Source organism: Euwallacea similis, chromosome 22 (assembly GCF_039881205.1).
Source record: "Euwallacea similis isolate ESF13 chromosome 22, ESF131.1, whole genome shotgun sequence".
In the NCBI taxonomy this organism is placed as follows: Eukaryota; Metazoa; Arthropoda; class Insecta; order Coleoptera; family Curculionidae; genus Euwallacea; species Euwallacea similis.
This window is the reverse complement of record NC_089630.1, coordinates 1,255,121-1,279,294: the sequence shown is the minus strand read 5'-3', so window position 1 is coordinate 1,279,294 and position 24,174 is coordinate 1,255,121. Positions and strand designations below refer to the sequence as shown.

At 39.2% G+C, this 24,174-nt stretch overlaps 3 protein-coding genes across 3 annotated transcripts; 1 reads left to right on the top strand and 2 right to left on the bottom strand.

Moving 5' to 3' along the window:
* Nucleotides 1–13,067: 13,067 nt before the first annotated feature.
* LOC136416152 (probable cytochrome P450 6a13) lies at nucleotides 13,068–14,838 on the bottom strand. Its single transcript, XM_066401196.1, has 5 exons — nucleotides 14,671–14,838; nucleotides 14,216–14,619; nucleotides 13,775–14,156; nucleotides 13,555–13,725; nucleotides 13,068–13,499 (listed from the first exon to the last, which is right to left on the bottom strand). The coding sequence occupies exons 1-5, from the start codon at nucleotides 14,819–14,821 to the stop codon at nucleotides 13,084–13,086; spliced, it is 1,524 nt and encodes a 507-aa protein (XP_066257293.1). The 5' UTR covers nucleotides 14,822–14,838; the 3' UTR covers nucleotides 13,068–13,083.
* A 4,725-nt stretch (nucleotides 14,839–19,563) lies between these two features.
* On the top strand, nucleotides 19,564–20,979 carry LOC136416156 (uncharacterized). The gene is made up of 4 exons (XM_066401201.1): nucleotides 19,564–19,978; nucleotides 20,041–20,282; nucleotides 20,338–20,578; nucleotides 20,629–20,979. Exons 1-4 carry the CDS (start codon nucleotides 19,749–19,751, stop codon nucleotides 20,861–20,863), a joined length of 948 nt encoding a protein of 315 aa, XP_066257298.1. The 5' UTR covers nucleotides 19,564–19,748; the 3' UTR covers nucleotides 20,864–20,979.
* Nucleotides 20,980–21,702: 723 nt separating this feature from the next.
* Nucleotides 21,703–24,055, bottom strand: Tfb1 (transcription factor B1). The gene is made up of 8 exons (XM_066401183.1): nucleotides 23,729–24,055; nucleotides 23,343–23,681; nucleotides 23,090–23,291; nucleotides 22,807–23,038; nucleotides 22,410–22,604; nucleotides 22,126–22,354; nucleotides 21,903–22,078; nucleotides 21,703–21,843 (listed from the first exon to the last, which is right to left on the bottom strand). The coding sequence occupies exons 1-8, from the start codon at nucleotides 23,880–23,882 to the stop codon at nucleotides 21,727–21,729; spliced, it is 1,644 nt and encodes a 547-aa protein (XP_066257280.1). The 5' UTR covers nucleotides 23,883–24,055; the 3' UTR covers nucleotides 21,703–21,726.
* Nucleotides 24,056–24,174: the final 119 nt, after the last annotated feature.

Genomic DNA, 24,174 nt, shown 5'->3' with positions numbered 1-24,174 from the left:
CAGAAGCATTTTATCCAGGGACAAAAAGAGGAATTGAAAAGAAAAAGCATCAAATGGTCATTGTAGTTGAAACTAGCTGGTTTTGATAAGAGAAACTTCCTGCGGAACTGCGGGCATAAATCATAAAAAGTTACATCGGAAGCGCACGTTGAATACCATTATTCCGCCCCCAGCTTTGCTTTCTGCATTCCGTATATTCGCCAATATGAAAAACAGGACCCTGCCAAATAAACGCCCTTTTTGTGAATAAAATCGTCATTAAATATTTACACCAAACGGGAACTTTTCACATAACTATGCATAACCGCTGGATGGAGTGGAAACGCTTTTGAGGTTAAATATCACGTTCTGGCACTAAAAAATTATAAAGTAGAAATCCCCCTGTGGATAGGTCCATCTCCAACATAGGTATCAAGTTTTACATTGAATTTATACATTTTAGTTCCCCAACAACATTTAAGATGCTGAAACGCGATATTACTAAAATTGGATGATTGTTCGACTCGACTTTAGCATTATCTACAGGGCGAGAAAATGAAAATTGAATTTTTTATAATTTTTTTTGGAAGCCGTGCCTCCAAGAAACGTATCGAGAGAGCCCTAACAACGTGTCACCAGAAATTAGCCTCGTCACATGTGCCACTAAAATGAAGGAAAACATACAGGGTGTTGCCATTAAAAACGAACTGCAAGAACCGAATTTTAACTTTCAGAGACATTTTTTTGCCAGATTTTACATTTCTCCTGCACATTTTTCAGAACAAAACTGAATTCTTCTGCACAAATCAGCTTTAAAGTCCACCTTAAATAGCTCTTTCCGGTCAAGTCTCCTGGGCACACACGATTTAGTAGTTAGCGTTAGTTAAATAATGTAGCGGGCTCAAACGGGCTGCTATTGTGAGAGGCTCCCGGTCATCCGGGGGATTCCTTGGGGATTTGCGGATTAAGTTCGGGAGCCATTACTTTCTGAGAATATTGACGACCATGCTGGACCTGCAGCGTAGCCTGCGGGCGCCCTTTTTCCCAGGAAAGAAAAATCACCGAAGCGATTTGGGAGGCTTTAATTCGAGCGACACCCGCATTCGACAAGGGCGAATGTGTGTTATTCCCAAAAAAGGAGAAGTTAATGGACCTTCCAGTTAACTGTTGCAAAGAAGTCGAGGATCTTGAGGCCCATGTTAGTTCCGATCCGTTGCAGCGCATTTGTAATGTGGCGTTTGAGTTCAGTTATTGAAGACAAAGGCGCATTTCAGATTTCTCTTCTCTCACTCTTCTCACCTTTCAGATGGGATTCGAAGTCAAAAATGTGTCAAATGGAAAGTAGTCGTTTATTTCTCTAAATTTCAAACATTTATGTAAATTCGGAAAAACCAAATAGCCACTGGTTCCCAAGGGAATGGAAACGTCAATAACATATTGTTAATTAATCACCTGTAACGGTTCTCTCTCTGCAATTTAAAAAACATGCATTTGAAGCAATAGCTACGGAATGCAATTTTCCAGTCAGAGCAACATCAACAAAAACAATCAAATGGGAGGAGTGAATTTGGAAAATTGCTAAAGGGCTGTGATAAGCCTTTGATTGCAGAATTTTGTAGTATTAAATACAGTAGAAGTTAAAATTTAAACGAGCTATGTATCTTGGTTTCTACAGCAAGTTTGAGAAAATAGAGAGTTCGAATCACAAAAAAAACTTGTTAGTTTTGTGGGGATTTGAAGAAATCTGCTACATTTTCAGTCTATCTCCTAAAAACGCATTGAATCTCATCGATATTCCAAACACCCTGAGATATTTCGGGCACGTGCCAGTAGTACATCGTTTCATCAACAGCTTTCTTATTTGCTTTTATTATGTGCAGTTCATCATCCCTTACTTGTCGCACCCCTTTCTCCAATAATTGTAACCCTTCTATTGAAATTAGTACTGATATCTGGCCCCAAGAACAGCCACTTCACAAAAAAAGCAAAGATAACGTCTTGTAATTAATGACAACCCCAACCGAGGCAAAAACTTTGCAACTTTTCGGGCATTCAAGCGAGATATCGTGTTTAATTACTTCAAAAATTCTTTACCAACTTTTTAAGATCGTACTTCCTTGCATGTTCTCTCAAGCTGCCAGTTTACTTTTATCTGGCCCATTGGCAAGCGAGCTTTGTTAAACTCTTCATTTGCATTTTTAGCTGCGCTTTTATGTTGCTTTTAATTTGTTCGAAGTTGTTTTAAAATGTTTCTTGTTCGTTTACCTCCTTATTGTTCTGACCATGCAGCTGAGTTGACCTATTAAATTTTAACCTACTTAAGATTACTTTTCAGATTTATAATCCTTTTCGGCGTAAAACGCTCTTTCCGGAACAATTATCTTGATTCCTCCAAGAATAATAAAGTACAAGGTTTAAAAATATTAATTGGGAAAGTTAGTAAAACATCAAGTGCTCAGGGGAGTGCTCAAGAAGCGCGAAGAAAAGCGAGAGGGTTTCTTAATAGTGAGCATTCCTATATTTCGGGTCAGACAGTCTGCACGGAGTCTTCGCATGTCCTTCGGTACGTCCAAATGCAAAAAAGCTCCAAGAAAGTATTGAGATTGATATTACAAGCGCTTGAGATGGTCGAGTATGGAACTGCTTTCAAATTGAACTTTCTTCAGATATTCCTGTCTCTTTTGCTCAAAGGGCATTTTACCCACACCCGCCCTTAAAAGCGACTCAGGGAGAAACTAACTACAATTTGCTCATTGTTCCGGTGCGGGGGCATTATCTTTATTAAGTTTCTCTGGAATCGCGTTGGGCAACGTTCCGAAACAACACTCAACTGTCTCTGCCAAGACGGCTCTAGATATTTAATATTGATAATGAAACCCTTCACAGTTATCCAGTGTGAAAACGCAATGGGAGCTAATTTATTTTCGGATATTCTTCGAATAAATTGTTGCGGTTATAATTAAACCTGTCGGAACAACTCTAATCTTTAATTGGGGATCATAATTAAATTTTACAGGGCACGGAGTTCAGTGGCAGTCATAAGGATCTTAAATCAGATTGGTTTTTCACGGGAGGGACAAAATTTCTTCTAGTTTCTGAAGAATTAATTCTTCTTCCTGAATATGCCATTACGCGGCAGTTTTGGCAGTTTTGAGTCTATAGATGGAATTCAAACGAAGTTTGATGGGTTGTCCTTCTTTTTCCTCGATTTGAAACATCGTTCCAATCGACAAAAGATTCACCTCTGGCTTTTCTTGAGGTGACTTTTCCAGACGTTTTCGTTCCATCCTAGTTCACTCGAGGTAGACCAGAGGCACACATTGCCCAATTTTGGAAGTGCACCCACAATCAAGAAAATCAAATTTAAATTTTTTAAATTTTTGAAAAAACTGTGAGCAGTTTTTCTTCTTAGTATTGCGCGAATCTAACTCGTTGATATTATCCCCTGCCACCTGAGAAGACGAAAATTTGTTGCTCATACTTGCGTCGGTACTCTCCTCTCTATTAAATTTTCTCAATTCCCCCTCCAAATTCGAAGGTCTTTCTCTTGAAATCCTTCCATTCCGCGTATTAGCCCTCTCTTTATTCAAGTTTCCGTCACGAGCAGTTTAATCAAATTCAAACAAAAGTTTACTGTTATTCCCCGTAATACAATTTCTTTGTTTAGAAGCCGCACACATTTTAGCAGCGATTGAACAAATTTCCCACAATGAAATAAGCCATTATTCAATAGTTTATAAGATTTCGCCAGACAATGAGGGCGCAAATGGCAACTTTGAACTTAATAGGGACAATAATGGAAACCTCGGCAAGCAAACAAGTTGGCAACTTCTAAATTGTAGCATTTAGTCAAACAAAGGCAGCCCTTCGAGTGGTATTATTGTGACTCCGAAGTTAGGTTCACGGTTAGAGCTGAGATTTAGAGGGGGTTGAAGGGAGCTAAAGAGGGAGGCATTCGTAGATAACGGAAACTTATATGACAGGGTTAAGGGTGATGAAAATGATAGCTCCAAGGCTTAGTTTTGTGGTGGCTACTATAATAAAGTAATCGAGATAGACTCCCAGCTGCTTATATCTCGGACTATAAATTTGTCCCCTGTTATTCCTTTATAGTACTTCATTTTCTAACATAGTACCTAAACTCTAGGGGATTAATCTAAACTTAGTTTTACCGCTTAAATCAATAAGTCTTCCCAATGGCTAATTGGAAAGTCTTACAGGTTCCCAACTTATCGAACTTCTATGTCTGCATTAGTAAAACAAGCATATCCACTTCAGGACGGCCACACTAATCCTTTCACTGCCTCCTTCCTACATAATATATGTGTGCCCGTCTAACAGCTTTCGGGGTCTTACGGCCTCGAATTAATTACTCAGTTGTTTAAGAGGAAAACGAAGTTTCTGTGAAACTACTTAAAAGCCTGCTTTACTGATTAAAAATTGATTTACATGAATAAGTCCCTTTGGTTTGACCGGAGGAGGTTTCAAAACCCCAATTAATGTATGTGAGTGTGAATGCTGCAGAAAAAGTTGCATGAGGTTAAAATTCAATTAACAGTCTTGAAATGACAGTCGCCATAATTGAATTAAATTTGATTTTACACACCAGTGACAGGGGCAATTAGGATTATGTCATAAACAATTGCTCACATTCTGCGCCCCACTAGCAGATGCAATGTTTGTTTCAAGATCTCGCAAACTGTTAATGTTTTTTATAGACATATAATTTACCGTCCGAGATATTTTGTATCGGTACATAAATAACACTTCTGCAAATTTATACGGCTGATAAATAACACTGCTCTATAAAGTTGCGTTATTAAAAAAGATGTACAAGTTTTATGGGCAATTGCTACGGAGATTGGGAAACAAATTGCCTCGGCACACGATAAACATAAATAAGACGAGCGATCTGTCTGTGTTTCCTCAAATCCCCTTTATGGTTACCGAAAAATATGGTGGTATCCGTACAGTCCTCGGACAATGTGTCTTAATTTACAAGCTTATGGGTCTTGTCTTTTAGAATGAACCAGTTTTGAATTGAATGGTTGCGGAGGCTCTGTCTAAGAAACATGCAGAAACCCCGCAGGAAATTGTGCTCGTGGTCTATTTGATGTCACTGCAGGCTATACGCAGAGGTAGAAAATTAATTTTAACCAAAACTTGGAAATATTAATATCAAAATTAACATAAAAATAAAATCGAATTAAAACTATGTTTGGTAGCACTCGACGACGCACTGCACTGCCCAGCCCCACGTCCGCCGCTGGCTTTTTTCCTCTAAGTGAAACTGCTACTTGTCATTAATTTGAGCTCTATTCAAATTACCAGCTCCGCTCGGGTCCGCGATCGTGTGACTTCGTGCGGACAATCGCGGACCCGAACGTAAGCGACGCGATTTCGCGGTACTGACACACCAAACCAAATGTTAGCAGATCAAGTTTTACCTGTTTCCAGCTGGGTACAACCTCGTACAAGTACTCATTACGTTTCTATAAAATTAACTTCTAACTCCGTAAAAACTTTTACAGAGGTTTTCTATATATTTTCTACGTTTTTCGGGAGCGAAATGGGAGGAAATTCGAAGACGCCATTAACACTGACAACTGCAGCGTTATTGTTTTGTTTCCAAAGCCTTCTTAACAAAAAGCGTCGCCGCCGTGTGATGCATTTTGCCGAATCACGTGTCCAACCATGGATAACCAATTCATACCACGTTGTCTGTACTGAATTGAGGATTGAGTGGGCAAAAGGTGTTTTTGGATCATTTTTAAAATTTCGCAATTTCTAAACGGATGAACGCATTTGGCCATGCCTTGCAGTGTTGTGAAGCCCCTTTAATTAAAATTTTACGTAAACGAGCTTTAACTTTAGTGTTTCCCTGTCCTGTGGTACAGGGCGGGATAGAAACACGCGCAAAAAACCTTTAAAAAATGAATGATTCCTTTGCTACTTCTTTTCAAATCCTAGTCATAATACTGATTTTTGGCAAATGATGGGAGCTTGAAACGTGTACACTTCTCAGGCTCGCAAACTGGACTTAAAATCAGTAGCACAGCACTCAAACCCGATTTTTGATCCATTTTATCCTCCCACTTCAAACACATCCTCAAAAACGTTATCAAGTCATCGCCACATGCTTTTATTGTTTCCAATATTCGATAATCGGCTCGAAATGTTTAATTAACATGCATTCTGTTATTTCGCATAATGAGGCAAATATCGAATAATTCAGGGCGTAAAACGGGGCTGCATCATAGATCAAATTAATTGTTCAATTAATTATAGTTAGTTTGAAACGCAAATAGCGAATTACTGCAAATCTAGTGTGGTTAGCTAATGAGAGCAAAACAAATATTACAACAATTACATACAGATGCCATGCTTGGAATTTAGTAAATTTCCAGTAACACCATTGAAAATAAGATTTTTGCCCGGAATAGGGGGAAATTTATAACTTAGAGCCTCTAACTGCTCCCTGGACGATACCTGCGGCTCTGTCCACGTGTCCCAAATGACTCTCTGATCTTGATACATGCGGGGATGTGCCTTTAATGGAATGCTTACGCTGCGGTCAGCGATTGTCCGGCAAAAACACATGAAATAAATCTAAAGAGACCAACGAGGGTGATTTATTAAATGCGAAAAAAATTGGGAAAAATGGGAAGTTATAGAGGTTTGTCATGGGACGTGTCCAGTTGTAAATAATGGTTCGAAAGCGATTTTGAGGGATCTTAAAGTGGAATTGTAGTAATTAATTGACTGAATCCTCTTGCGTTTTACTGAAATTATTTTCAAAACTGAGGCATGTCATGCATTTCTCTGCTTCAGCAGGGTCCGAAGCCGTTTAGGGAAATACTCGTTTATATTTCCCCTTTCTCCATTGGGTGCTTTTTATCTAAACTTTTCCATTTCCGGATTGTTTTATTCAAGCTTTACTTTTATCGTTTCGATTTAGAGTTTCAAGATTCGGTTCGCACCTATTCAGGGATTTAGCTTCTCGCTAACAATCAAATCGGGCCCTTTTATTCGAACAAAAAAATAGTTAAACTGCAAAAAAGGCTTTTCACTGAGGGACATATAATTCAGTTAAAAACAGACTCGACTCAAATCCTCGTCCGACAAAAGACACTGAAATTTCATTTGCAGAACAAACGAAAACAAATTTCCTTTGACAAATGCGGTTCCATTGCCGGTCCACTTGACGTTTTAAGTTTAAAGTTCTCTTGGATTTATCGTAAACCCTCGGGCCCTTATGCCCTTTTTACATGCTCCTCATACAGAAGCCGCAGCCTCTGTTTACCTCCAACAATGCTTTGGACGAAACCTCAGCTAAATAGCCCGCAGTCGCTAAAGGGCATGACAGTTCGCGTCATAATCAGTCGGGATTCTAATATGTTCCGTGCCCTTAGGGCAGGAATATTGCCTGATAGTTCTAGACAAGTTTGCTGCGGAGAAGTGCGTTTGATCTGTTTAAGGCAATGCAGAAGTATGTTGTGTGAAATAGAGCTGTGTAAGCCCTTATCAGAATTCCATACTCCACCTCTGCCTTATCCCTTCATCTCAGGTAGGCGAGAGCCTTCGCATAATTCGCCAAAGGATTGAGATATTTGCATTGCAACGATATGTACTATATAACGTCTTTGTTTAGAGTTTAGATTTTCCAGCCCCAGTCTTGGGTTATGTTGGTTTAACATTCCCTGGCGGTTGTAATTGGAATTAGGGCTGTTATGAGAGATATTCAGGTAATAACAGTTTCCTTAAGGATGTTTATACACGGAAGGAAGGAATAATAGAGAGGCAATCTTAGGAGATTATTTCAAAACAGTTCGCTGTTGTTCTTCTAGGCTAGGATGTGCCGTGCATTTTGAACACTGATTAGTTTCCACTCACTGTATGTAGAGCTCGTTTTCAAACGGCTCAAGCAAGTTTCTTCAGTTATTTATGTACCCCAAAAGCGTGTTTTTTGTTTAAAATTATTCGCAGGGAAACTTTTCATATCCCCATAAGCGGTTGATTTTCTTAAACTTCCAGACAGTTTTCCCATTCGGTGCATAATTCATGTAGTTTCGGCTATCTGCCACAGATAAGCAGTTGCCGCTACAACTTTCCGCTACGCTCAAGAGAATCATCGTGGAAATCTCGGTCTGAGCCTTGTAAAGTTTGAAAGGTCGTTATTTAAAGAAAGTTTTGAGGGTTTGTTTAATGTCGCTGAGGCTCGTGTTATTAATCGAAGACTGCAAAAATCGACTTAAAAACCGTTTTTGGATAATAATCGATCGTTAGAAATGGCGAAAAATTGAGTGTCGCTAAGTTTCGCTTAGCTCTCTTGACATGTGGCGACTGCAACTAATTCTTGCAATTCCTGAATTATTTAAGTTAACGCCAGCTATTGATTATTAGGGGAGTTAAATAGACGCGAGCGTCATCTATCGGAATGCGCCGCTAACTAATTGTTCCTGAGGCCGTTTTTCAAGTTTTATGAGTGATTTTTGAGTAACTCCACCGCGACTTCTTTAATGAGCTCATATAGAGTGTGTTGTTTAATGCTTAAGGATGATATTTAAGGCTGTGACCAACTCCCTGCGGGCTGTGTAATTTAACGATACTCTAACCGATAAGATCCAGACCTCATCAACAGAAAACATTTGTTAAATGATTCGGTTTTAATCGGAAGAAGATCGAATCGGCTGGACAGATTAATCCCAATCCCTCTACTCGGTATTAAGTTGGGAGTGTAAGTGAATTATTGCCACTTGTCCGAGTTTAAGTGACCACATCCGTAGTTTCCCGATTTTACCACTGCCCTCGATTGCTACCAATAAATTTCCGCTTTTTCCCCTCAATCGAAACTCAAGCTTTATGAGCATTAATCAGATACTTTGGCCGTGATTTCATACATAGAGAAATTATGTAAAATTGTGTCCCAACATTGATACCAGAACGGCCATTTGTCACTCGTTAAATCATGGGCCTTTAAACAAGCTAGCGACACGTGTAAAATATGCACGAGCACACGTATCACGCTTTTGTGAGTAATGTGTTTAATATTTACGGAAATATCTCTCCTGTCGTTGGCTAAACATTGCGAGCTATTAAAATATTACTCGTCAAAATCCACAACACGGACACGGTCCTGAATCACTAAAGATAACATGCAAAATGAATAGGTATGCCCCGGGCGCTAATAATGTCAAGTTTGAACATGAATTTGTTAAAGCTTTTTAACTGACAATGGGAACTCCACTAAAACCGCTGAAACTGTTGTTAAAACTTATTCCCAAAGTTTTGCATGTTTATTAAGTGCCAGTAGTTGTGAATGCAGCAAAGGTAGCGGTTTTCGGAACACAAGTAATTGCTTGCGGCGACTACGTCAAGTCCACCCTCTCTGGACAAATCTCCTACAGATGTTACAAGGTTTATACTTGTTAGTAAACTTCGGTAATTTGTCACAAGCAGCTTGTAGTTGAATTGATTAATTGAAAGCATGTTTTCTTTATAAAACGCAGAGCTTTTGCAATTCAATACCCAGGAGATAATGGCCCTCCAAGTTGCGGCAAAATGGCTTTGTTTGCATAAGTTTTCTAGCCGTGTATTGAAAGCGACGTTATCAAACCTCTTCCTCTCTCTCTCTCTCTCTCCACGTGAATAAAACATTCCATTAACTCAAAATATGAGCTGTCAAAAGATAAGCCTTACATGGGACTCCATGTAGTCGGAATATGTTGAGGGAACGTGCATTGTTTCACTGAATAACTACGTTTTTCGTTTGACGAGAGTTTTAATTAAGGGACATATATGAATAAAATATGCCAGGGTTTAGTTAGGGAGAGTTTTAGATCTTTCTAAGAATGCCATTATTTACATGCAAACGTTTTCAATCGGAGTTGTTTAGATGCTTCACCGAACCTCTATTTAGCCAGGTTTAAGGAAGCTTCGAGTTAAGGCAAGAGAGTACAGGCGAGGGAATAAACCATAACCAAGAAGAGAAGAGGAAAATTAACAAAGCGAGGGAATGAAAAACGAGACTAGAAAATTCCAAAAATAGTACCGCAAAAAGTTCAGGCATTTTCCAAAGGAAAATTATTACGATGACAATCTTAGAGATGCAAATTCGTTCAGTTTTGCTTTACGAATATAAACTAGATCTAAAAGCGACAAAGGCAGCACGTGAACTGCGCCAGGTGTTTGAGGAGGATGCCCTCTCAGATCGGAAAGGGCAATTTCGGTTCTCGAAATTTCGCGACGGGCATGAATCCCTCACGGATGAACCTTGAAGTGGAAGACCGGAAGTTGTCCTGGCCGAAATTGTTGAGGCAGATCCACGCCAAACTTGTGCAGAAATAGCCACACAGCACAAAATGTTTCCTAAGAAGGATTTACACCCAAAGAAAGCTTTGCTAACTGTTTTTTGTGCTTTTAAAGGTATTGTTCATTTTGAGCTCTTTAATCTAGGTGAATCAATTACAACAGATAGGTGCACATGTATATTTGGCAGAACCCATGAAATATTACGTGAATTCCAGCCTCCTCTCACGCGGGAAAAACTGTTAGCGATTGGCTGGGGAATTATATCTCATCCTCCGTATTCTCCAGATTTGTCCCCTTCTGACTATCATCAGTTTAAAGCACTGGACAACAATATGAAAGGGAAAACGTTCTCGGACTGCAACGCTTTGAAAACAGCGTTGGAACATTTCTACTCATCCAAACCAATTTTCATAAAAGAAGAATTCGGAACCTTGACTCACGTTGAGGAAAAATATTGGAGAGTAAAGGTGATTATTTCGATGAATAAATAATATTTAAAATATTCGCTAGCTTTATTCTTTCTCTATAACAAAAAAACGACAGAACTTATTGCCGTAGTTGATATTATTAAGGGAGAACACCCGTGTTCCTCATTTCTATAATATCGTACCGTTTGCTAGAAAACTCCTGGCCTAAATCACTCCGTAGCTAATCTCTATCTCTAGAGCAGAACGAAATGCAAAGAGAAAAAGCTCTGAACAAATAAACAAAAATAGATAGAGCAGCAGTAGGATAATTCTAACAGATGTTAATACTGGTAGGAAATAGGGGGGAAAAGGAAGAATGTGGCATGAGAAAAAGCAGGAGGACTAACAACTCAGCGAGGACCTAAAGAGAGAAAATAAGGGAGAAAATAAGGGAAGAAATAATGAGAATCATACAAAGAGAATAATAAGCGGCATAAACACGAAAGTTCACATGTGCACTGACTTGTTTTGAGAAAAATATGGAAGACAGACACATTTGAATCCAATTAATAGAGACGATTGAGGCGTCTGAGTAGACTTGAATTGAAGGTTATCTTTAGGATCCCAATTAAGAATTATCCAGTAACAGATTGACCTCAATTAAATGTCTCAAATTTGTGGATTAACCTGATGGGGAATCCTTTTTATCAGCAACCTGCAGTGGATTAACTCAAGGGGTCCCATTTAGCATTCTGAATGGACCTCGTTGGTGATTTAATCTGAAGGTTTTTCGGGTACCTGCAGAATAGATCCTAATTAATAATTTGTCATTAATCTTATGTGGCCCTAACTGAAGGATTTCTACTAGCCTGAATTGCGGTGATATTCCTGGCAAAGAATTGTTATAATAACATTTCAATTTTTCCCCGAATAAAGTTGCCGCACGGACAAGGATATATTCCCAAGTCCCGATAGCATCTTCATCTGCCACAGGGTATATTTTTTCCAGCTTAGATGTGCCACGTATTAAATCAAATAGAAGGAGACCCCCCATTTGTTTGGTTCATACAACGGACGTTAATAAATTCCCTCTATTTCGCTGGTGCGGAAGATAAATCCGAAATTAATGTCCCTTTTTTTCTGTTTTCACTATTATTTTGTAAAATTTAACGCACCTTGTGCCCAAATTCGTATGACCGAAACTCATCAATATTTATGCAGAACAATTGTATAAATTTGAAATGGCACCATTAAAAGTTAAAAGGTCCCCCGATTAAAATTCGAATCAGACCATAAACGGGTTTGGGGGTAATATAGCCGTGAAGGAGACATAAAAGAAATTAAAGCCAACCCTTTGGCAAATAAATCGTAAAATGCATCGGGAAGCGCAAAGGGATTTATGTAATAATTAAAATTTAAATTGAGATTTGGCGGTGATAAATGACAGCAGGAAAGGGTTTAACACCAGGAATACTTTAATATGTTGAATTAAACCTAATGAATATTGCGACCTCGGGCTTAATTTTGATTAAATACGAGCTATGCCCTCGGAATTTATCAAAAGATACCTCTTTAAGCGCAACAATTTATATTATGCTTTAGTGGATAAATGAGAGGATGAATCAGGGCTTGAAGGGGATTCGAATATTGTCAGTCGAAGACACGGTCTACTAAAATTTCGAATACACAGAACCATCTCCTTTGATACTATCATCTTTATTGTTAAAGATTGGAAAACGTTTAGTGGGGAAAAGTTGGATATCTTGCGAATGGTGTTTTGAAAAAGGCGCATAAAATTCTCATTGTTGTGGCTGAACTCTAAAGGATTTGTCGGAAACTACGGTGATAAAACCAGGGATGGAAATTGCCCGAGTGGAGATACGCGAGAAAGTTGTAATAGATAAAAAAAGTTCCAGGAGATGAAACTATCCATTAAGGGTCTGTGTGAGAAAATTGCTTTATTGCAGGGGTTTTGCGAAAAAATAAAAAATTGTGTTGCAGATGTTGCCTCTACAGCCTTTTCTTATTTTCGTATCGAATTCAAAAGCTGCTAATAAACAAAAATCAAAAATCATCACGCAATTTCTTGTCACCATTGTGTCAAGGAAACGCAGCGCGACGCTATGTGAAAGGTGACGCCAGCAGCCAGGATCTTTTAACTACCATCAAACCTCATTGAACTCATAGAAAATTATATTTTGGCTTCAAAATTTTAATTAGAAAGTTTTTTCCCCTAGTGAAGATCTCAATTCCTATCAAAACAGGAGCGAAATGATGAGGGGATTTGAATGGTCGAACTTAAGGTGGAAATCGGTGGACATATTCCATCAACCTTCAAAAATGCATTCACGCAATTTGAATAACTTTTATTCAGATAACAAACCTATCACAATTTTTCCACCTTCAAATACAACTTCTCATTGGGCTGCATCAAGAATAGGCCGCGTTTCAGCGTTAAAGGGATTCGAGTGCTCGGACTAATACTAACTCTAAATTTGCTCAATATCCGGATTAGTCCAATTGAGCTTTGCATAATACCAAATCTTTTTCCTATGCAATTTCTCGGCCCTTCCCCGAAGGGCAAGTACACAAAGGGGTTCATTGAGGATTTATTTTCAGTATTGAAACGCTCTGGATCGAATTGGTCTGGGTTTGGATAGTAATCCTGGTCTCTACCAATAGCGAGAGCAGGTATTAGTACTGAGGTGCCTGGATCAATTGTGACATTTTCTCCCTTAAATTTGTAAGGTCTTACGCAAATTCTGGCTATGTTTTGCACTGGCGGGTACATTCTCAAGGTTTCTAAAATTCACGTGAGTGTCACGACACGTTCAATTTTCTATTGAATAATGCTAACCATCAATAACTTGTCGAAGATAGGTCATTTCTTGCAGAGACTCATACGTAATCTCTCCATTGTGATCCCCTAAAACTCGTAGAATTTCTCTTCTAGTTTTCTCCTGGAGTTCGGGATTCCTGCATAGCTCATATAAGGCAAAGTGCATAGTTGATGATGAGGTGTCGAATCCTGCAGCATTTTCTTAAGATACACTGAGACTATTGCGTTCAAGACTTACCAGCAATGAAGAATGATATGACATTTCCGATCAGATCCTCAAACGTGAAATTGTACTTCTCTTTCTTGTCTGACTCATACAGTTCTGTTAGGAGCTGCAGGAAATCAGGAATTACTACATTTTTTTCTTTTCTGTACTTCATATTTTCCGAAATAACTTGGGTGAAAAAGTCAGTTACAACTGTAGGAATGTTGGTAATGCCAAGTTTTTGAGCTGTATCCTGGCACATTCTAGTCAAAATTAGATATAGTTTTGAGCTAGGAGTCGACCTGAATATCTCCCGTCCCATTTTCCTGAATCGGGCCTCTTTGCTAGTGAAACTGCCGAAGTCCAGGCCAAAGGCGATACTTCCTATGACATCTGTAGTGAATGAGGCCAAGGTCTACAAACACAACATATTATATATGGAAAAAATGGGTTTGAGACCATTAAGATCAATACCTCTTTCAGATCTATATCCTCACGGCTCTGGGAATAATTCTCGAACCGTTGCGCCATTAGATCTGAACACTTTACTACTAGAGGCAACATTATACGCATTTTTGCAGAAGTGAACACAGGAGTGAGCTTCTGCCTCAAGTGGCGCCATTCCTCCTTCTCCAAGACGAACAAATTCTCGTTCCTCGGGTCATACTTAGGGTTGTGATAGAAGTCCCTGTCAATGAAGCTGTTGAAGTCCTTCAGCAAGACGTCTCTGAAATATTCTGGATCGGTTAAAATAAGAACTGGCTTGGCCCAGCTCCAGGCGCCTCCGTATTTGAGCCCTCGTTTCTTCAGTTCTTTGTACCATTCCACTGTTTCTGTACCATAGGAGAATGCCTCGAAGCCTATGCAATCGTTGTTGCCTGAAAAGTGGCATAGAGAGCGGGGTTTAAAAGGGATTTTATAATACTTACCCAAAGGAAACCGCGGTTTTAAATGCGAAACTCCCTTTCTCATCCAGTAAGTGTAGGAAAACTGAAAGTATACGTACAAGTATAGGAATCCTAGAACAATGAGAATGGCTAGGTAGGACAAAAGACCGATAAATATTTCAGAAATTTCCATAATTGAAAATAATTGAGTCTAAGAATACTTGTTTACTAATCATTTCAAACTTGCGTGAGCTTTATATATGTAAACGGATATCAGCTTTGATAAGGCTAACAAAAACATTGAAGAATATACACGTAGTCGTTGAAGCATCGTAAACGCACTATCAAAAGCGAAAAAACAGGAATACCTAAAAACTAAAAACAAAGAGGAATGCCAAATAGTGCCATTTTTTAGCGTTCCAAACACGTTCTTCTCGTAAGGATTAAATTCCCAATAAAAGCTAAGGAATTGAGTGTAAAAATATTATATGACCTCGCGATATTATGGACAGGAAACATGTGCACGGGGAGAAAACCCATTTCGAATTTAATCCATATCCAGGATTTAAAAGTTGGGCACGTATCAAATCGGACAACACCAGATGGCACCCGGCAGCGGGTCCCCAAAGTAGCATACCGATATTATGTATACGTTTTACGTTCTCGTAATGACGATCCGACTTGCTTTCCGATCCGAACTTGTGAGTTATATAACACTTAGGGAAAAACTCGAGGTTTTGCGCTTGGAAGTTTCCATGAATTTTCCATTTTAGCTCACCAGTTTCCGAGAGGATTTTTTGAATTAGAAGTTTAATTCCAATTGGTGCTCCCCACAACTGTTTCCAACATGAAAACAATTTCGTTATTGAAAATGTAAAGCTCAACTGCAATCTTTCATGAATTCAGTGAGCTTTTCTCTACGGAATGGTGAATTCGACAAGCTATTCATTTAAATTAGCGTGTCTTAACTGCAGGCGCCATCTCGTAACATTCATTTGACGTTACACTATATTTTCTTGACACAATGGCGCGTGATATCTATATTCATGTTTTTAAGGGATTCACATAACTTTTCTATGTGCCGCCCTTAGGCGCATTGGCACAAAGCTTGAGACAGTTGCACTTAAGATAACAATTAGGAGGAGGATTATCTCTCTTTAAAGATCATAAATCTTTTAGCGGTGAAATCTTAATCTAGAGAAAAGAAAACGGAAACCGAGCGAATTAAAGCTATTAGTTGGAGAGAAAAAGTAAGCGTGAGATGCCCGCTGTTCATCGGGAAACAGTAAATCCTGCCCAAATTACCCGACACACCTGCGTTTTCCCAACGCTCCTCACTTTAACAAATGACAAGCGATTTGGGAGGTAATCGAGAGGGTCTTCCGAGATAAGTCCGACGTCGCTTACTGCAACTAATGCTAAGTTTTGCATAAAATTGCTGGGACTATAAAGTAAGATTAATGATGGAGGCTAAAGTTTAGTTTTTAGCATGGTAATTTGAGGTGAACGTTCCCCCCTTTAAATTCGGAATTAAGTCGGAGGGTTTTAACTTCTGCCGACAGGCTCTTTTGGATCAGGAAACTACCCCCTTACTATACATACAAAGTGACATTTTACCCTACCCCAAAAACAACAATTTACGGAATTTAATTAAGTTTGTTCCAGGAAAATACACTATTATGAAAACAAATTAACCTTTGCTGAGGACCTGGAGGCACTGTCAATTGATATGAATTCGGGGTAACCTTTTTCGCCGGCGCTATTATAGTTTAATCAAATACTTTCGACGATGATATGACCTTTCCCGTTTCGTTTTATTGGCCTTTTTGACATTATCGTGAGTCAAACAGGAGAATATTGATGGCCTGAACCTCATCTTCATTTTTTTAACCAGACAAAACATCTGAAAAAATCAAGTTTAAACAATCTCATAAAATAAGAAATTTCCTAAACAATGATGCTTCGAGATGATCCCATGAGCCATTAATCTGGCTTTGCATGTCACTGCTCCCGCCGGAATTAACTTCCTTTGAAGGAGGCCTCAGTGCCAGCCTCCCACGGGGCCGACAGAAAAATCTTTAATTAGTGTTTGACCGAGCTGCAAAATCCAAGTTTAATGTTCAGCTGTCATGCACTAAATTATCCGAATTACACCTGAAACTTCCCAGGACCTTAGCTCGAACAAATTGCACGCCATTTGTGAGATAATCGAGGGATAACTTTGCTGTCGATCTTAAGAGTCGTCAATTTATATTAACCTCCGAGGAATTATTGATATTGCACCCTTCCCCGTGTGTAGCAAAAAATCCCATTGAAATTAAAATTTATTGCCAACCTGAAAATGTAATATTCAAGAGCTTATTGTGTAGAAAGGCAAAAGAACTAGCCCTTAATATAAAAAGGTTGCCCCCGCTATTACAAATCCGATATTTGGTCCAACTCGCTTTGTGTGGACACTTTTCAATTTTATTCACATGTAATATTGCCGTTATTAAATTCTTTTTGATATTTATCGAGAGGCATTTTTGATTATTCTTTATCAAAAACGTCCCGCAATATAAAGACATTTTGCCGCGTTGATGACGTCGTCTGGAGGAATGAAATGAGGGCAAGAAAAGAGCAGAGATAGGGCCTAATGTGCCTCAGCCGTCATATTCCCATGCACCTTTATAAATAACTATCATTAACCATTTCTTGCTGTAATACATGATTCCTCCGAGGGTGGTTTGTTCTTTTATGGGCGTTCGTATTTTCATTATTCCGAGGCGACTCCATATATTTCAATTATCTCCAGTTTTATCTCTTGAGATTTTTGAGGAACCGCCACTAATGGCTGAAGCTCTGCATTTACGCATTAATCTTCAAACGAAAAGGCATTACCTGCAAGCCTTCCCATAAACTTTTTCCATATCTAAGCACTTTGAAAGTTCTTTCTCAATTCGCGCCAGCGGAATACGTTTATTTGTAAGCCCTTAATCTCGCAGGGAAGATACAGTGGTGCTATTAGGGGAATAACAAGCTAATAATCGTTAGGAACAGTCGAAAACAAAAGTGTGATTATCCTCCCTGAAACTGCTAACTAAGGTTGCCCCGAATCGAACTCCAGATTTATGTGACTAAGATTTTCTTCGGGAGATAAATCCCCGGTTTCTCCCTCGTCGCCACTGTTGTTTCTGTTAATTTTAATTTAGTTTACTAACTTGAATGGGAATAAAGCCGTCAAATTTAATTGCTTAGGGGATAAAAGCACTTCTTATTTGGTTGCCGGGGCAAACGGGTTGATTTGGCGTCAACAAAGCGTAAACAGGGAATAACGATTCTTTGGATAATTAGTTCTTTTATTCTTGCACATCTCAATTCAGAGGAGTTCGTTTGAATTGAAATGCTAATGGCACTTTGCCGGAATTTGCTCGGCCCCGATTACAATATAATAAAAGAATTTTCCAATAAACCGACTCCGTTTCTACTGAGTAAACCAAGGCATCTGGTCGTACTAGGAAATGGCGAAGGCGCCAGCCTTGGTTAGGTCAGGTAGGTAATCCTGGTTGCCTACGGTGAACACCGCGAGTAGGTTATTGAGTGTGTTTACACCGTTTATGATACAACATTGTTTTTGAATAATTACTGCGAAAAGGATTTTTATTGAAACGTTTGTTCGGCTTTCTTGTTGGCGAGTCTAAAGATTCCCAGCTGTGCATATTCCCATGCACTTAACATCATAAATTTCGAACGGTTAATCAAGGTTCCGGTTCTGTGTTCTCCAGAATGGCAAAAGATTATTATAACTCTCGTTCCGATAGCGAAAGATTGATGGTCAAAAAATCCGAAGAATCCCCATCAGCCGCCAAATTTTGCAGACTTGCCCCCGCTTGATGAAACCAAAGTTGTCTCATACGTTTTAGACAGATTCATATATTTCTCCATTTTCAGAGCTGTTAATTAACACACCCCTCCTCATTATCCATCGCTTCATATGCATGGCTAAGTGCGAACCCAGATTGTAGACCGTCAAAGCAAATGAAGTTCATCTCTATCCAAACTGAAACCGACTTAAATTTGATACCCCGACGAATATTCAGACGACATTGTTTGCGACGTTCCGCTAAACATCTTAAGTGGATTAATTATAACCGTGGATCTTCCGACACCTTTCCAGAAAGTTGACTCCTGTGTGGCTTGATTCCAGAACGTGTTTGACTAAATGATTAAATTAGGGATGGCGTGGAACACCTCTAACGTTTCCATGCGGTTACTCGTCGAGAGACTCGATAATGCAGACAATGAAATTTTATTCCAGCAATAAGTTTTTGATAATTCATGCAGCTTTAGCTCAGAGGTGAAGCACGAATGTTGTTGACATGTTCTGGCTTTATTAATCACCAGCACAGACTGGAAATTTCAACGCATTTATAATCCAAATGTAGGAAACATATTGCGCTAAATATGCAGGGTCTTCCTAGTAGAAATCCAGGGCCACAGATGATTTACTATAGATTTCGACCTTTCATTGCGATTAACATATTTCTTGCATCCAGTGACCTTAAGCCCAAGAGTTCGTGACATTCACATGCCTGCTAACATACGCCCGATTAAATTGCCGTGCCTAATTCGCTTTAACAGTAAACCACTTAATGTTAATTATCCTGGAGTTGGCTCAAATTGGGAAATCCGGGAAAGAAATTGAGGAGGCAGAAGGCAAAAGAAGTCGACAATGGTGGACAAAAAGGCGTCTACCAAGAGCTTTATAATTAGATTTTCTATAGATTCATTAGCACCTCGATTAGTTCAAATAAATAATTATCCAGGGCCGTATTCCAAACGATGAGGGTGGAGAGTCGCGAAAGGGGATTTCCCTGAGACCGAATCTGCGCGATTATCAAAGAAAAAAGCGCCAGCTGATAATGGAAACATTACTCTGCAATTTTAAGGACCTTTATTCTGCGAAGCACGACACTCCATGACTGATTAGACCGTAAAAATCTTATGCTTTACAGGATATTAAACGTAATTGTTTGAAGAAGGCCGAAATAACAATGACCTAGTATAAAAGCTGAAGATCCTAAATTTATTTTGGTATTTTGAAGCCGACTCTTCACCTGAACGTCCGCGGTGGTTGGGATATGAGTCTGCTAACGCTCCTCTTCTTGGTGTCGCACGTTCTGTTCCTGGGTGTAGATTCGAGTGACAGTGGAATTCTCATTAAAGCCGGAGTGTCGAAGAGTCAAGGAGAGGCCCAGAATGAAAACCTGGAGGACGTCAAGTTCCACAAGGGAACAGCGAACTACGAGAAGGAAGACGGATTCAATAAAGACCACGAGCAGAAGCTCGTCGAAGCTCAAGATTTCGGCAAGTAAGTCCATATGACAAAGCCCAGCGAAATTCTCCGCGTTAAACCGATCTGCAATATTCCAGATTTGGAGAACTAGCGTCAAGCAAAAAAGCTTTCGAAGACTCCAATAACTACCAGAAAGAAAACTTTCACCAGAACGGAGCGGACCAAGCCGGAAATCTGGCCTCCAAGGTGGCTCACCACAAGGGCCACCACCGGACCGGGTTTACCAACAGTTACCACAAAGACGAAAGCGGCAGTAACACGAGTTTCTTCGATGACGGCAGCGACCAGGCGGATCAGATCGAACACAAAAATTACAAACGTGAGTTTCAGGCATAAAATCAAAATTTTTTTTTGAGGATAAACTCATAAAACAGAATCTTATGGGGATGTGGGCCAGCACCGGCAAGGCGGGGGCAAATATGATAGTTCGGATTATGCAAATGACCAGGCTAAACATGGTTTATACGACAATGCTGGAAGGTTCGAGAAAGGGCATGGAAACAATAGGAATTACAACAGAAACAACTATTATGATGGAAAAGAGGCGTTGGCCAGGCGGAATCTGGGGAACGCCTATGAGGGAGGGCATAGATACGCCGAAGACAACTACGTGCAGTAAGTACGTACCCACCTCAAAAATCCTGATTAAAAATCCTAAATTTCAGCCCGCCACCATTACCCCCTTACTACCCCCCCTTGCCTTATAGACCATTACCTCCCCCCCCACCTAAGCACCACATAACCATCTACGAGGACCCAAGATATGTGGATTCTGATCTTAGATACAGGAGATCAGATGGGCATGTGGATGATTACGTGGAGTTGGATGTGAGGAGGCCCTTGCAGAGGGCGCAAAAAGTTAGATATTACGATGAGCCTGATTACTTTTATTACGATTAACGTAGTGATAATTTATTTATTTTTTTAATTAATAAGATTTAATTAAGTTGTGATGTAATTTTGCTTATAATTGTGTATGATGAGATTTGCAATTCTGAAGATTTCGGGATAAAATACGAATCTATTTTTAAAAAATTGTGTTTGATTTGGGTTTCCTGATGCATTTTTCGAAAAATGGGAAATATACAGTGGGGGCCTCTGCACGAGAAGACTTATCCTAGAGAGATATATCGATGTGACGAGAGCTCTTTATTGGGGTTGAAGACTGAAAAATCGATTAACACACCACGTCGAAGGCAAACTCGGCATTGTAGTGAACAGAGGGCATGACATAATCCACTGCGAAGGCCCTTTCAAAATCACGATTTAGGTATAAGTTCATCTATAGTGTCTGAAAAACTAATAAATATCATGACCTCCTTTTTCTAAGATTCATTGAGGCCTATAAATTATAGTAGGCATTCTTTGAAGTCAGCTTTCGAGATACCGATGATCCAAGTTTAAACAATATTCGGAGAGAAATCTAAAGAGTTCCAGCGAAAACCTTGATTAGGTCCTAGGACATTAGTGAAAATTTCAGAATTTTTTTAATCCAATTTTCTGGAATTTTGGTAGTTTTGCAAGGAAATTTGAGAATGAAAATATTAATTTTAAGTTTTTCCAGTATTTTGTAACTATTAATTCAATCAATAAAGTTGAGAAGCAGAATCTATGTCGCCCTCTGGTGTAAGGAGACTGAAGTGGCCCTGAATCACTATATTGATGATCTCGCACACAGGTAACACCAATAGTTTTTGGTGTCCGCAAAAACAATTAAAAAAATTATTTATTCACAAAAAAACGCTTTATTTTATTCCCATTTACTATCTAGACTTCACTTTTTGCCAGTTGGCATATTTCTGGTAAGCGGCGTTTAGGAGTTGGTTTAAATGCTTGGTGAGATGTTGCGATAGAGGAGTAAGCTCGCGGATCAGTTTATCCTACGATTAAATATCCAATAAACATGCACCACTGATAAATATCCTGAAAACTTTCCTACCTCGAAGGGTTTAAGTTTGGCCGTCTGAAATCGCTGTAGAGCCTCGTTCATTTTTACCAGCTTCTGCTCACTATTAGCGGAAGTAGGAGGAAAACACTTCCAAAAATGCCCCAAGAGTTCACACAGAGCCAAGTACAAATTACGGACTTCTTTTTCGATGTGCGGCGGCACTAGTTCTGAACAAATCAATGCAAAAAAGTCCATTATTTAATTCAAAACTTACGAGCCAAAGATTGCTCCTGGAAGCCCCTCATTAGAGCTCCACCTGGTGATAAGTCCCCCAAGGCTTGAGTGGCTGCCGAAGGGGGTACTAGGCCGTAGTTGGGCATGTGAGGACGGGCCTGCCATTGCCTGGTCTCAACGATTACGTTTCGCATCATTTGCGAAGCTTCGCTAGGGCTTATATACTCGGTGACTGAGTCGGGCATAGGACCATGCAAGTAACGCTCCACCTAAGAATGCTCAGAAGCCTATTAAAATTTTTGAGAATAACAACATTAAGACCACCTTAGACAAATTTAAATGAACGTTTCCATTTGTGGCATTCTCGTTGTCCTCTAAATCGTCGTATGTAATTTTTTCTAGTATCTTTCTTTTTTTGTCTACAGGCTCTTCAGGCGTATCTTTTTTGAAACTGTCTGCTGAAGTTTGAGGAATATCTCCAGTATTTTCATTTACTTTGTTCTTCGATGCTTTCATTACCTTAAAACAATAATAAACACAATAATGTTAACACAATGACACTCAAATGTTAATGTTAACTCATAATGGCTGATGCATGCCATAGAAATTTAACAGAGGGACAACAATACAAGATTATTAAATACCATTAGTCATGTTGTCATATTTTTATAGTTTTAGTTAGAAATAATGCATCATTATTGTCTAACATATTAAAACGTACCATGATGGAATGCTGATTGAATCTCTTGATCATGGCCTGACTGACAGTACCAACAGTACTAAGTGGCTTTTCTGTACCTGTTCCATATCCCTCACCTAAAGTTTTATCCTCAAATTCTGTAAGATTTACCAGAGGATCTTTAACTCCTGCCTGAATATCTTTCTTCATTTCCTGATCATCAATCTTTCCACATTCAGTAAAGAGGTCTTTATTTTCTGCATATTTTCTATCACTAAAATCAAAAGTTGTTACCATGGGCTTGAAATTCTTATAAAAGATGTACCGATGGAAGTAATGAGACTGGAAAAATTTGGTCCAAAATTGGGCTTCGCTTAGTTTATTTGGCACATTTTCAATGTACTTTTTCTTCACTGCTGGATAAGTCTTGAAGATGCATTCAATTATATCTGGAGTAATGTTGTATTTTAGGCCATTACAGCCATCTGTTTGGGGTTTAATATCTGCCAAGAAGGCCCCGGATACCCCTAATGCAACAGAAGTTTTTCACTATATTCCTTGTACTTCACTACATTTACCAATCTCCTGGTTTGTTTGTTTTCTTTTATGGGTATACTGCTGTGCATGTTGTGCCCAAAACTCCTCAGACGAAACTACCTCTGTCATCACTAAATCCTTGTAAAGCTGCAACAAAGTAGGATTGCTTGACAACATCTTGTTCTTCTCTTCCAGCTCCTTGTCTACTTTTCGCTTAAATTTGGGAAGTAGAGTCTGCAGCATGTCTTTAACGCGATCTCTATCAGCTAGTTGTGCTGGCAGGCCATTTTTGTTAGAAAAATGGAAAGTGGAAGACACACCATTGTGCAAAACAACTTGAAGTTGCACTTTAGCTTTGCCCTCAGGGGAGATTTTTTGGGCTACAGATCATTAAACTAGAGCTAGAAATTCATTTATGGAGACTTACATTTGATGTCGGCATAAGCATGAGAAACTGCCACAGTGTCCCTGTTCTCTACCATCCAAATTAATCGCTGATCCATGAGGAAAAGCGTCCCATCGCCCTTTTTGTACCGGACACTTGAGACTTGAACCAGCACATCCTCGCTGGAGGTGGACATAATACAACTGACAGTGACTGAGATGAGGAGTTTAAATATCTAGTTTTCGCTGCAAAGGCTCATATCTGGCTATTTTTGAACTTCAAATAGGAATTTTTAATACAATTTTGAAAATCAAGAAAACAATACGAAAACTGTCATAATAGAAGTCAAACCCAACCTCACTTAACAGTAGAGATGCGATGTGGAGCGATGTGGATATTAATGAATTTCGATATTTCGTAAAATATCGATGTTGGTTGAAGATCAATATATTAAGTAGACAATGTCGACTGACATTTTTTCCGTAAAC

Bases quoted from the DNA above. Each gene is read 5' to 3' on its own strand.
- LOC136416152 (XM_066401196.1), bottom strand. From the start codon at position 14,821: ATGGAAATTTCTGAAATATTTATCGGTCTTTTGTCCTACCTAGCCATT. The intron at 14,157-14,215 runs GTATTGATCTTA...TTGTGTTTGTAG, and splicing joins AGGATATAGATCTGAAAGAG to ACCTTGGCCTCATTCACTAC. The intron at 13,500-13,554 runs GTTAGCATTATT...CGTGAATTTTAG, and splicing joins TCTTCGACAAGTTATTGATG to AAACCTTGAGAATGTACCCG.
- Tfb1 (XM_066401183.1), bottom strand. From the start codon at position 23,882: ATGTCCACCTCCAGCGAGGATGTGCTGGTTCAAGTCTCAAGTGTCCGG. The intron at 23,039-23,089 runs GTACATCTTTTA...TTTTGATTTTAG, and splicing joins CAGTCTCATTACTTCCATCG to TGATAGAAAATATGCAGAAA. The intron at 22,355-22,409 runs GTGGTCTTAATG...GAGCATTCTTAG, and splicing joins TTCATTTAAATTTGTCTAAG to GTGGAGCGTTACTTGCATGG.
- LOC136416156 (XM_066401201.1), top strand. From the start codon at position 19,749: ATGAGTCTGCTAACGCTCCTCTTCTTGGTGTCGCACGTTCTGTTCCTG. The intron at 19,979-20,040 runs GTAAGTCCATAT...GCAATATTCCAG, and splicing joins GAAGCTCAAGATTTCGGCAA to ATTTGGAGAACTAGCGTCAA. The intron at 20,579-20,628 runs GTAAGTACGTAC...CCTAAATTTCAG, and splicing joins GCCGAAGACAACTACGTGCA to CCCGCCACCATTACCCCCTT.